The 14,035-nt window shown below is 40.6% G+C and overlaps 1 protein-coding gene across 1 annotated transcript in view; it reads right to left on the bottom strand.

Annotated features, from left to right (window-relative positions):
* The window catches only part of LOC134466184 (NACHT, LRR and PYD domains-containing protein 3-like), an 18,111-nt gene extending 4,435 nt beyond the window's left edge, over window positions 1–13,676 (bottom strand). Inside the window, exons 1-5 of the mRNA XM_063220080.1 lie at window positions 13,497–13,676; window positions 6,351–6,451; window positions 5,619–5,759; window positions 2,463–2,504; window positions 1–641 (exon numbers count right to left, since the gene is read on the bottom strand). The exon at window positions 1–641 is cut by the window's left edge and continues 1,049 nt beyond it. Of these exons, the coding sequence (XP_063076150.1) occupies window positions 1–641; window positions 2,463–2,504; window positions 5,619–5,759; window positions 6,351–6,451; window positions 13,497–13,570 (999 nt within the window). The 5' untranslated portion in view covers window positions 13,571–13,676. The remainder of the gene's footprint in view (window positions 642–2,462; window positions 2,505–5,618; window positions 5,760–6,350; window positions 6,452–13,496) is intronic.
* Between the last annotated feature and the right edge of the window lie 359 nt (window positions 13,677–14,035).

Here is a 14,035-nt window from a genome sequence, read left to right as displayed (position 1 = left end):
GCGCAAAATATGGCCTTTGAACAGAGCCTCCATGGTGGCCTGGACAGGAGCCTTCTCGAAAGGGTCTTTAGGGGGTGGACTCTCATCATCCTCAACGGAGAACCTGAGCTCATCAAAACCATCAACTAGAATGAGCAATTTCTTCTTGGGGTCCCTTAGCACATCTGCTGTGTCACTGGTGAAGTCACGGCTATACTTGAGCAAATCCACGAGACTGCATTCTTCTGCGATTTCGTTGATCTCTTTGCATTTAAGGTGAAGCACCAGGTCAAATGAGTCCTTGAACAAAGTCCCAGAGGCCCAGTCCAACATGATCCTCTGAGCAGTGAAGGATTTGCCATATCCAGAATTGCCCTGGAGAATGACTGCTTTAGGAACACTTCCACGGTCATCGGGTCTGAAAAACTGGTCAACAGTAATTTTGCTGTTCGCTGCACTCTTCAAGACCTCCTGGTGTTGTTCTCCTCTGGCACGCATCTCCTTTTCTTTTTCTCCAGGCTCCCTATAACACTCCACCATTAGCAGCTCTGTGTAACGCTCAGTGAGAAGCACGTTCTCTCCAGGTAGACGGTTATACTCCTTCACCTTTTCATATGAGGACCGTATTGATTCTTTGTATTCAGTAATGATTGAGGTTGTATCTGGGAAAGAGTAGAATACAGGTGGGAATGACTTAACTGCTTTGGGACTTTAATATTAGACTAAATAACAACAACTACATGAATGGGCAGCAAAGTCTCTACAGACCAAAGAGCGAATATTGGAAAAGGAGAATTGCTCTCTGTAAAAAGCATTGGTGTAGTACGGTGGCTTAGCCTGAGTACACGGTGCAAATGGGCAGTGGGGACAACGTGAATAAAAAATGTGACCCCAGAAACTTTGCTGTAGCAACCCAACCTGGTGTATTTTTCGAACAACACCAACGCTTTGCGGTACCACAGCTACCCGATGTAAGTTGTGCTGCGAGACATGCATCACTGTCCCTTCAACAATATGATTGTCCCGAGACAATCACAACGAGAGTATCCACCACAGCCCCACGATGTTGTATCCATTTAGGATATTTTCATATCTAATACCTGGACATTATGGGTGACATGGCTTGCATCGTGAATGTTGTAACGATGTGCGAATTTACAAGTGTTTTCAAATTAGCTGGCCAAAGCCATGACATGAAGAAATGCATCACATTATTTTCAAACAGTGCATGTAAGCGGTTATCTAGAATGCCTTGTTTGTAATGACCAGTTGAGGCAGGACACTTCATAATGAGAAAAGCGAGGGGGCGAAAGAAGCTGTGTGTGTGCACGCACAGTACCGTGTCTAACAGCAGTCTTCGGACAAGAGGAAAACAAACTTGCTCTAGAACAACACTGACACAATCATCAAAATGAAATGCTTCCCTCTAGTCACTCCACATACACAATGTGCCACTGCGCAAAGCTGGTTTTATGTGTTATGACTTTGGCATAATCAAATAACATGCGATGAAGGAAGTCCGGTTTGCTTAAATAATATGTTTTCTCTGCCAGTGAAAGACTGTGATCCGATGACCTTCTCTGTGCCTCGGTTTGATTAACGAGACCTTTGTGATGAAGTGTGTAGCGTTTTTGAAGTTGTTTATAGCGGGGAAACATCAGAAAATAATAGGCCTATAATTGGCCCCACCGTGATGCATTGGCTGCGTTTTTCACCAAAAAGCTTAAAATTAGCTAACTCCATAACGGCGTGGCATTGCCCGGAATGGCTCATCATTAGATACATTATGTGGCATGGGAAAGCGATGGTGAAACTTTCATTTTACGCCGGAACTATCCTTAAAAGCGGAATACAAGCATTTCGACATTCCTATTTGCTGTGGCGGCTGTCACCGAAACGCATCATCTCATTTGCATATTATTCACTCAAGTCCAACTACAAACAGTCTCCTCAAATAGCGCCTAGTCGGCGAATCACTTTTGTCTCTTCTCTCACCAGCAACTCAATGCAAAGTCAATTACTTCCGTTGCTGGAATCGCTCCTGTTGCTTTTGGTGTATTTGTGTGGTGACCCTGATCGAAAGAGGATGTCCAGTTGTCAATATTCGGTTTGTGGCCAAAGTGTGGCCCAATTAACTAGCTGTCAGTCAGAGTTAATTACAGGGGATAAATAAGGACAGCTGGCAAAAATGTACAGTGTCCCATGACATGTACCACACTCCAGGCAGTATTTTAGCATGCTGCCAGTACTGACCGAAAAGAAGAAAGTAACTCTGCTTGCGTACATGCCATACTATGCTCTTATGACGTCAGTGAACTGTCTTTTCTATAGCGTCTTTGCTAAAGACCCCTGAGATCATGAGGAGGGGATATCTTACAGAGAACCAATCACAGATGAGTTCCCTCATGAATATTGAGCATAGTGATACATGGGAAGCCCATTTGATTCCTGTTAAGGTAAATGAAAGAGTGTATAGAACATACCTTGCTCCTCTGCTGGCTGTGTTGCAGTTGAGGTCCCAGCACCTGAAGGGAGGATAGAGGAAGGCTGTGAGAATGAAGCGCATTCCACACTTACATGCAGTGGTGGAAATATTGTTTGATCCATTATTTATTTTGTTGGTTTCCCATTTATAAGGCATGTTACCACCACTGCACATGCCTGAGTCTGTATTGCCATTAGTACGGTATAGATTGTGTGTCTAACCTCGCTGAGTCTCAGACTGTTTCAGATTTTGTGAGTCTCAACACACCAGGACAGTGCAGGGATTAAAGTTTTCCGTCGCTATGACGGATTTCCGTCAACTGGATTTTCGTTTGGACGGATTTCCGTCCTTATAATTCATGTCAATTAATTTACAATTTTTACTTTCCAAATGAACTCAAATCGAGAGCACTCCTGGTCATGAGAAGGGGAGGAAAGGTGTGTTTGGTGTACGGATTTAGTTATACACGCCACCACCGGTGGTGTCATACAACAGATTCACTCAGTAGTTTTGAGCCATCGTCTTCCGTGTTCCAAAAAAAAAAAAAAGTACACGAGCGGTCAACAAATCAGTTGCGGCGCAGCGCGAGAGATTAAAAAAACAAATAGCCAACATTGTTGCTGATGGCAGAAAAGAAAATAAGTGTAATACTATGTCTTTAAAGTGCAATGACCATCATTAAACGAGTTGGACTGATATTCCAATATGGGCTAATAATAATGCATATGCATGGAATGCATAGCTGGAAGAAGGTAGGACACGTATGTTTCCATTATCATTGCACCTGCCGTGGTGGATAGTTAGAAAAAAAAAGAATAGTTTACTTCGACTGCGCATGATGTCCTTTTCATGAAGGGTTTTCCTTTTAAGCATTGTGACTTTTACTAACATTATTCATAGCCCCAATGGGACGGCTATCATTGGCAGCTAGCTAGGATATACCATGCGTAATACCATGCGTTTCATCCTCAAAGTTTAGCGCGTTTGACTGGCTACGTGTAGAACTAGCTCTAGTTGTCTTTCTGACAATGTACAGTCTCACCTGTAATCATAGCTTTGTTGTTGTCGATATATATTTAAGAAATAAGTGAAAAATGGGTTGCGTTTTACAGGGGTCACGGAGGCTATGAGCCAATATTTTATGTCTTGTTCTGGGAAGCAGTGTTCTGATGGGTGGACTCATGGTCAATAAATGCCGTTTCGGTGTTTGTTTCATTTTCAAGGCTTGTTGTAGGCTACTGTGTGATGCTAATTTTGCTAACTGGAATAGTGTGCAGCAACAGTTGTGTGTGTGCGTTTTTGAGTGGCTCAACGTCTGTGCCCATCTTCTCGGACTATAAGCTTCGTTTGAGTTCAGTTATTTGCGCACTCAAGACTGACAGGTGGGTGATTTGCCTTGATTCGAGTGGAAAGTTACGCGACAAGCTTGGGAAAGTGTGTTACTTTCGATAGACGTATGTCTGTGACTGTGTCGTGTCTGCTTGTGTCGTGTCAGCTTGTAGGAGAGAACACGGGTGCGTGTAGGAATCGAGGACGTTTTTTAAATCAATGGTAAGCGTGTGCCTGTCACCTTCGAGAAGCAAAAAAGTACCAGTAGCCATAGGTTTTCAAAACGGTAGAACACAAGAGGTAGACTACCGCACCCTGTTTGTAAACGTCAACGTCAAGTTATCTGTAACAGGATGAATAGTGAAAATCATACAAAATAACCAACAACTAGTTTTCTCCCTCTGATTGCTATGACCAGTGCATTATTTTTTAAATGTCAGAAATACTGCAAGCAATGCGCACCAGTGCTTTCACCAGAACAGTGTTTGCCCATTCTGATGGGAAAGACAAAATATAGCCTACTACTACTACTACAAAAAAAAAAAGAGATCACTGTATCAACGCATTGCAATTCCAAGTCAATAATTCTGTGATATCAGCTAGACAATTTTGAAGCAACACTCATTGTGAATCCATTCTGCATAATGTTGTGAACAATTCATAAACAATGGGTAGAAATAAGAGGAAATAACCAAAACATGCCCCAAATTGCAGTTCAATGTTTGCAGTCTGATATATCCATTATCCCTCCATTTTCAGCCAGTTCCAGTCAATCTGGTGGCCTAGGCCTGCCCCCTTTCCCTCTTTCCTTTTTCTTGTATTTAGAAATTGGCATCTGTAAACATAGCATTGTAGGCCTACATCTGATTGAGCACATCTGATCTAGTACCTACAGGTACATCGTGTATATAGGCCTACTGAGTGTATAATGAATATTCATTGTTAATGTGAAGTGTAAAGTTTTATGTTGGTTGAAGTTCTGCTTTTGTGGCACTTTTTGGTATTACTGGCGCCCTCAAGACATAGGTCTATTCTGCTCTAGGCGACTGCCCTGTCTGCCTATGCCTAGTGCTGGCTCTGGCACCATTCCTTGCATAAAACCAGTGTATGTTTCGTAATGAGGGCAAAGCCTGGCTACATTGGTTTTCGTAGGGTTACGGAGTGATACTCGATCGGCTACCTAACCGGTAAAAAAGTTCAGTCAGATGACTTTTTTTTGCTTTAATCCCTGGGACAGGAGGAGACTGACAGACAACTGAATCGGTCAAGAGACTCATTCATTCATTCACCTACTAATGACTCACTTAGATAAGAAATAATCTGATTACATCATAACATCATTGCTATGACAGTATTGAGAGCCTTGAATAACAGCTTAAAGGGGTATGCCACTATTTTGGGGCTTAATACAGTTAAAATAGTTGGCCAGGGTTTATACAGGTGGTAAAGTGTCTTATTTTTCATGTAAGCCGTCGACATATTAAGCCCCAAAATAGTGGCATACGCCTTTAAGACATAGCCATTACAATTTGTGACAGTAAGGTTATAACATTATAACAGGTTATAACATATGCTCTGCGCTAAGAGGTTAAGCAGAGCCACTGGGGACGCTCAATAATGACAAGTCAGAGATTATATATGTGCACTACATAGGCTATATCAAGGTCCTGAGGATCAGCCTTTACCATTTGGTGTCAATGTATTCACTGTCAGTGTGTTGATGGAAAATAAAGAAAGCAACCTGTCCAAGTTCCAGAAAAGTCCAGTCAAAATATCATCAGCATTAGTTCATCATCTGCCCTTTCAATCAGTCAGATCTCCTCACCATAATGATGGTTATGTGTGGTGACGTGGATGTCTCTCTCCACAGTGTTATATGACAAAACTGGAGCGATGACGTTGCTTCCACCTTGAGCTGAGTTGTTCAAAGTTTGCACGTCTGAAGCACATCTTGCTGCGTTGTCTCCTGCAACAGGATAGCCCAGATTTTATCCCAACTCCTTATGCTTCAGATGTTGTGCGTTGTGTTTTAATTATCAGGTATGGATTTTAATTTGAAGATTTATTTATTTTATATTGTACTTTCCTTGGGTAAAACAAACTGGGAAGAATGAAGCAGAATGAGTCTTGTTCTTTACATAACAGTATTTCGCTAGAATTTCACCACAAACATTTTTAATGACAAGAGGAAGTATTGCTAGTCAAGTTGAAAAGGGCCTACAGTAGACATTTTGGTGATATTTTATGTGTTTGGTTGGTGTATGATTATTTCACTCTAAAAAAAGAATAATTATAATGTTGAGTTTTTGCTACGAATCATAGTGTCTCAGCGGTGTAGTCTACTTATTTGAAGTGGGTATACTGTGTATTTGAGAATTTTTTGAAGTGGGTATACTGTATATATATGTGCTATTCAAAACAATAGATCAATCAATTTTAAGTGGGTATACTGAAATCCCTGAAATTTAGAAGTGGGTATACTCTGTATACCCGCGTTCTACGTAGACTACACCACTGATACCTCAATATTTCCCATCCCCAAACTCTCATATCTTACCTGCAAATGAGGTCTGAGCTACATCTTCGTCTTTCTTTCTCTTCTCCATTTCTTCGCTTACCAATTCTGCAGGTATTTCGCTGGCCATGTCCAACAGCTGCCTGCCAATTGTAAATTGAAACAGAGCCAGAGTCAAACAGGCCGCTGCCAAAATATATCACATGCCATTAGTAGTAGTCTAAGGCAGTGTTTCTCCACTGGGGTGCCGCGGAAACATGGCTGATAAATAAATGTTGTAATGTAATATATATTTGTCTAAATTAATAAATGAATGCTTAGTCAGTGGAATCTTTCATCTGTCATTTACGCAAAATAAAGTAAATTTAGGTCTCCCCAGTAAGCTGCAACTTCAAATGTAGGTTGTATGACGTCTCCAAATGTGTTCCTTTTCTAAGCTTGTGTGGTATCGGATGTGATGTCATGTTACAGCTTGTTGGCTTGGGGTGCCTTGAAAATGTTCATGAATTGAAAGGGTGCCTCGCCTAAAAAAAGGTTGAGAAACACTGGCCTAAGGAACAGAATACAACACAAAACTTGTGGATGAGCAACAGACATAAAGGGAGAATGTTGGTGTGCACGCGCCTTTGTGTGCGCGCCTGTCTTGATACATTTTATAACTTGCTGTCTTACATTAGTATAATATAACTAGCTCATGTGGGGCAACGAAATGAATTCAATTTAGAGTTGGGTCTGCATAGAATGTTGTGTTATACGTGACAGAATAAACATTTTATTTGAATAAGCCACAGAATAACAAAATACATTTGTTTATTATTGTCTATTATGGGGTATACCACTAATTTCAACAGTTTACAGCATAGAGTAGGCTATACAGAAAATATACAGTAGGGGCATACAGTATACAGTATATATGTGCTCTTATCATCACATGAGAGTCATGTCTGCCCCAATCAGTTTTTTTTTTTTACCTGACCACTGGTCAAAATAATGTACATTCATTGTCAATCACAACGACTGATTGAGTGATCGCTGATTGATAAACAGGCATGAACGCTGTTTGAAAGAAGAAAAATCTGCACTCACAAACTAAGTCTCATTATATATTTATAGATTACCACCATGTCCAAACGCTGTTTGCCCATGTGATGAGGAAGTGCATATAGCCAGGTCCCAAAATAGTAAAAGAGCTTTAAATAAGAAGCTGTAGGCATTTTTGAGGAAAAGCAATTCAAGAGTTGTTTCTATATGATTTTTGGGTGCTGAATCCATTTCTGCCGTATGCCGGTTACGAAAAGTTACGGTCTAACCGTAAACAATAAAATAAAAGATGGCCGCCACTATATTTTGAGTTAATGCGATAACTTAAGAATGGCTTGATAAATTTGCCCCAAATCTTGTGCCCTAACACTCTAGAACACATATATGAACTGATTAAATGTTGGAGGCCAACTCTTTAAAGATGGCCGACTTTTTGTTTGGGCTATAACATTGGAATGGGTTAACGGCTTTTCAAGCCCTACGTGCTAACCAGGGCTTGACACTGGCACCTGCCAACCGGCCAAATGCTGGTAAAACTTGGCTATGGCAGGTAACAATTTCAGTCTCACTAGCCAATTTGGCAGGCAGCTTATTCTATGGTATCATCAGAATAGCCTATATTCTGCACTTTGCCCTTTGTGTATCAATTGTATGTATAGTTCAAGAAAAAGCTCAGTTACTCAGTATCTATTTGTTTGATTTATTACCATGTCATCTTATTGCTTTTGCACCTCATCTTCTGAGGGTAGATGATCAGCGTCATGATAAAGAAAAGAAAAAAAACAAATGTGTGGCTAGTAAAATAGCTGCATGGCTAGTGACACGGGAAAACCACTAGCCACAGTGCCAGGCAAGCGAAAAAGTTAATGTCAAGCCCTGGTGCTAACACTGTATAATAGCTAAATGAACTGATTATATTTTAGAGGCTAACTGTAGTGGCTAAATGTCCGTTCTTAAAATGTTGACCATTTCCTTCTTGAGGTTCAATCAAATAACCACTCAGTCAGACGGAAAGAACGAGTCTACACGTGTTAAAGTTTGAACGGCGCTAGAAAACAGTGTGTTCGCCCCGTCTTTATCTGAAGTTCTCAACATATGACAAACACACATCAGTTTTTACATTCGAGATGCGCGAGCTCCAAAACGTCATTGCTCAGTGTCAGTTCCTATTGGCTATTCCTTCTAGATCATTCTAAGCATTACACTAAAGGGAAATTAACTGAGAGGTTAACTGAACATTAAATAACTAATGTAGTTTAAATTCAATCATAAAAAATCTATAATATACAAGTAATAAATATATACAAAAATAATAACTAAATATGAGCAGAAATTTCTGAATAGAAAATGGCACCAATACTAACACTTTCAAGATGGCTGACTTTTTGGTCACACAATAACTTAATCAGATGGAAGGATTTTCACCAAATACTGAATGTAATTGGTATACTATATGAACTAATTGTATTTTGGAGGCTAATTCTTTCAAGATAGCTGACTGTCAAGATGGCCAACTTTTAAAAGGGTTAATGGAATTGTCCCCATAATTGTACGAAATTCACCTGACCTCACATGGATCCAGGAAAGTATGGGCTGGATTTATCTTACTCTACTACATGTATTTGGCAGCACCTCTCATTCCTGCCCAAACTCAGATGGGACATCCTTCTCAGTTGCACTGTGTGGAGCGGAAGCTGACCACAAAAGGAAAGCCATGCAAGGCATAGTGAATGCAACCTCCAGATCATTGGTGCATTACTACTCTAATTATTTGGGCAGTCATGGGTGACCGGTTAGGGCGTCAGACTTGCATCCCAGAGGTTGCCGGTTTGCCTCCCGACCCGCCAGGTTGGTGGGGGGAGTAATCAACCAGTGCTCTCCCCCATCCTCCTCCATGACTGAGGTACCCTGAGCATGGTACCGTCCCACCACACTGCTCCCCATGGGGCGCCACTGAGGGCTGCCCCCTTGCACGGGTGAGGCATAAATGCAATGTCGTTGTGTGCAGTGTACAATTATGTGCTGTGGAGTGCTGTGTCACAATGACAATGGGAGTTGGAGTTTCCCATTGGGCTTTCTTTCACTTTCACATTTATCACCCTTTCACCTGTAATTTCGAGAGGTGTTGGCAGCATTCAATCCATTCCGCTTTCTGCTCTTTGAGAGGAGGTACAGGGGCCTCTGTTGACTTTGACTTGAAAGCAAGAACACTGAATATGTAAGTAGAGAGACAACATCTGATTGTTGGCAGCTATTCATCATGCCATACTGCATCTATGATGTTGTGGCCAGTATCCTGTTCCGCTCCACACAGTGCAACTGGATGTTCTCTGTTGTTCCTCTGTAAAATGTGGTCATGAAGCATTTGTCCATCTCAGTTTGGGCAGGAATGAGAGGTGCTGCCAAATACATGTAGTAGAGTAAGATAAATCCAGCCCATACTTTCCTGGATCCATGTGAGGTCAGGTGAATGGTTAGAAGACCTTTGGAGTCAACTACAGTATATCACGAAAGTGAGGACACCCCTCACAGTTTTTGTAGATTTGTGAGTATATCTTTTCATAGGAAGGCATTACAGAAATTTCACTTTGACACAATTATTAGTGACATTTTAGCAACATATTTAACCGCTTACATTTCTTGTTCACACAGAAAAAAAAAATACAGCCATTAATGTTTGAACATGTACCCACAAAAGTGAGTACACTCCAGATTAAAATCCGGTAGAGAAGGGGCCATGATGGCTCGAATCGTCTCAAAATGAAAAGGGATTAAAAGGGAAGTCATCAGTGTACATTTCAACCTTTCTTTGCATTGAACTTTTACATTTTGAGTGTGCACCTGGCTTAAATAGATTGGTGTGAGATTTGAATGCAATCCTATGGAGAATATCATGATCTGCTTCAGTAGTCACAGTGCATGTTGACATGCATGATTCTTTTAGGTATATTTCAGACTGCCAATGTTGACAGCATTCATGCATCCCCACACCATGTCAGTCCCACTACCATACATGGCTAGTGAGAGGATACACTTTTTTTTTTTTTGAAACGCACACCACTGACCTCCCTTTTAATCCCTTTTCATTTTGAGACGATTCGAGCCAACACGGCCCCTTCTCCACCGGGTTTTATTCTGGGGTGTACTCACGTTTGTGGGTACATGTTCAAACATTAATGGCTGTATTTAGTTTTTTTTCTAAGTGAACAAGAAATTTAAGCGGTTAAATATGTTGTTGAAAGGTCACTCATGACTGTCAAAGTGACATTTATGTAATGCTTTCCTATGAAAAGATATACTCACAAATCTGCAAAAACTGTGAGGGCTGTACTCACTTTCGTGATATACTGTAACTGTTTTAGTTTTACATTCTGAATGGTATCTATACTAAGCTCAGGCCCATAAACACTAGCCTGGCGACGCCATCATATGTACACCCAGAGATTTTGGCTCCCCACATAGTCTGGCTAAACTCTCCAAGCTCGGTTCGCTCCACTGTTTAGCAAATCAGCAAACAGTTGAGAGTGGTGTGGTACATTTCAATGTGGTTCGTGCACCCCCTAAGCGAATATTTCGGTATGCTGATGGCCACGCAACTATGATTCACTGCACATTCACTGCACATTGTGCACACTTGTTTTGGATTGTTGTTTGAATCCTTTTTTCCAATAGCAACTTAAACTACACTTCAGATGGACCCTTTCAGCATACAATTCACCATACAATTAAAACTACTTCATGTTCATTAATGCAGGATAAAAACTGACATATCCACCATTGCTTTATTTAGCTCGCGCACCCCCTTATGGCAGGCCGCGCACCCACAGGGGTGCACGCACCACAGTTTGGGAAACACTGATCTACACCATGCACTCTCTACCTAGAGTGGAGAACATCCTGCATGACCATCATGTTACTAGGTTGTAGACTTTTAGCTGTTCCAACTGCTGCCCACAGATTCTATGTAGGCCTACAGGTCTTTACAGACCTGGACCAAAAGACCACAGCCAACAACCTGTAGCCTCAGGCCATAATACCATTCAATTCAAATGATTGCTGAGAAAACCAATAACTCCCTAATGTTTACACAGGGCAATTTATTGGGCCCCAGTACCTATATTGGGGTTGGGGAGCTGTTCATTTATTAATGGGAAGGTAGCGGTGTGGGGGTTGCATCCTTAAGCATTTCTTTCTCGACAGCCCTTAGAGAAATTAGTATGTTGGTACTGATGACATAACGAATACCTCTATGCTGGTTGGGCATAATCGTAATGCAATAGTACATCAACACCAGCTTCCTCTTTTTCAAGATGACAAATCAGGTTCTGTGGAAATTAAGTTATGTGTACAGTTTTTATGAATTAGAATGTTTAGAGACACACAGTATATGGAATATAATGAACGGCAAATGACAAGAGAGAGTTTTGATACCAGCCATATTTAGTAACACTTCCATGCATTTCAGTGGTAATTTGCATCATACATTATTTCAAACTGGACTTTTGGAGGTTACCTTCATCCAATTGCTGCCAATTTTGGTGTTTATTTAGCCCTCTGAGGTCCGAGTGCCCTTCAGAGGGCAATGTGTCTCCAGAAACAAATCTGTAACTCTGTGAGTTTTTGTGATTGAAACATATAAGTCACACCATCAGAAACCTCAGACCTTCCAGGTCCCAAATATATATATATGAAATGAAAATACTTGAAAATGTTAGGGTGGTGCAAGCAGCCTAAAAGCCTCTGAAAAGGCTTAGACCTCAGAGGGTTAACCAATACATGCAGTATAACTCAGCTTTTTCAGATGTCTGATAATATGCAATGATGACGCTGTAAAAGACTTCAAAGGCAAAAAACAGTGTCCGGGATATGCACATTTATGCAAATACAGTATATGGAAATTATCATAAATAAAATAATAATCAAATTCCATGACAGACATACTGTATTTGCGTAGTCCAAATATTTGGCTTTATGGAAAAAAAGATGCTTTCCCTGACGTACTTTGCTTGGATCACCCACTTCGCAATGGATGATCCTAAGCGTCATTTTTTGCTGATTCTTGCTCCGCTCAGGAAAGGTAAAACATGACAATGAATGCTAAGATTGATTAAATTAACATGGGACAAACCTATAGATACTTTTGATAAACTAAGTTAACCAGTAGTTTTTAAATTTCACTTTATCTTCATCGGTTTTGGATTATATGCCTAATTTGCATATTCCCCAAGGATAATACCTCATTTGCATATGTAACTTGTAATACAAAAAGTGTTTGTCTTAATGCAAGTAAGATATTCTTAAAGTTTTATGGTTATATGTTAAAGTTTGAAATGTTAGCCTATCTACCATTAATTGCCTACCCTATGAAAAATGCATACATTTTTAACAAAGAATTACAAAAGACTGGTGGCCTAATTTTTTAGGCATATGACGGATTTGTATTTAGATGGCTTTGAATATTCCAAAAATGCTGTATGCCGACTTTTCCCCAAAAATGCCCACAGGGTTACAGATTTCTGAATGTCCGGACCTGGCTAATAGAGGCAATCCATTTTAATATTTTGAATGACAGTGTGTTCTACGGTGATGGCGCCGCTTGACTGCCTTTATCAGAGCTCCCAAACGTTACAGCTATTTAGGCTGCTTTTGTGTACTTTTGTGTACCTAGTGTTCGAAATTTTGTGTTAGCATCGTCAAGTGGGTCTTTTAATCGACTTTTCCACTCATTCTCTAGGCGTTTTTGACATTTTTTTGTGGTTGTATTTTTTTCCACCAAGCATTTGAATATTGTGCTGTGACACTCTGAAATGACCCAAACACCTTACAAGGGTTAAGTGTCTTGCTCAAGGACACATCCATGGGGTCAGGCAAACCGGGGCTGGAACCTGCAACCTTCTGCAGCCACCTCCACATACCATCGCCGCCACATACCTGAGACTGCTGCGTTACAATAAGGCCTCTTCTATAAATGTGTTGTAACAGTTGTTTTAAACTGATAAATATTAAAATTGATCAATATTAAAATTGATAAATATTTCACCTTCACCTTATCGTAACAGTTATTACAATTATTGTTATTACAGTTATTACAATTATTATTTTGCTTATTTGAAAGCCTAAACATGCAAAATAACAAGTGTCTCCTACCTTGCTGTGTGGTTTCGAGGGAGAGAAAAGAGCTGTTGTCTGTCGTCTGTCGTCTGTCGTCTGTCATCTGTCATCTGTCGTCTGTCCGTCGTCTCTGCCTCTGCCTTCACTTCCTGAAACAGGATGTGGTTTTATTTTGAAACGTTACAAACTAACCAGCAGCAGCTTCTGTTTGCAACAGTGCAGATCCACCACTCACATCAGAGCGTTTAGTTCTCTACTGTGCAATGCAATATAGTGTATATGTATGTAGACATATCAACTACTGTGCAATGCAATATAGTGTATGTGTAGACATATCAACTACTGTGCAATGCAATATACTGTATGTGTAGAGGCATATCATATCAACTTTACCCCTGTGCATTAAAATACTTCAACAATATTTGAATGTCATTTACCTTGCTCAGGTCACTCTTATGACACCGGTTACAACACTGTATGTACAGAGTCCAGAGTCTAGTGTACAAAAATCTACCTGCCATAGAAAAAACTTCCACCCTGCTACAGACGTGGCTCTGCATATATGATTGACTGCT

This window comes from Engraulis encrasicolus, chromosome 16 (assembly GCF_034702125.1).
Source record: "Engraulis encrasicolus isolate BLACKSEA-1 chromosome 16, IST_EnEncr_1.0, whole genome shotgun sequence".
Taxonomy (NCBI): Eukaryota; Metazoa; Chordata; class Actinopteri; order Clupeiformes; family Engraulidae; genus Engraulis; species Engraulis encrasicolus.
The sequence above is the reverse complement of the archived record's forward strand: the minus strand, read 5'-3'. Positions and strand labels throughout refer to the sequence as shown.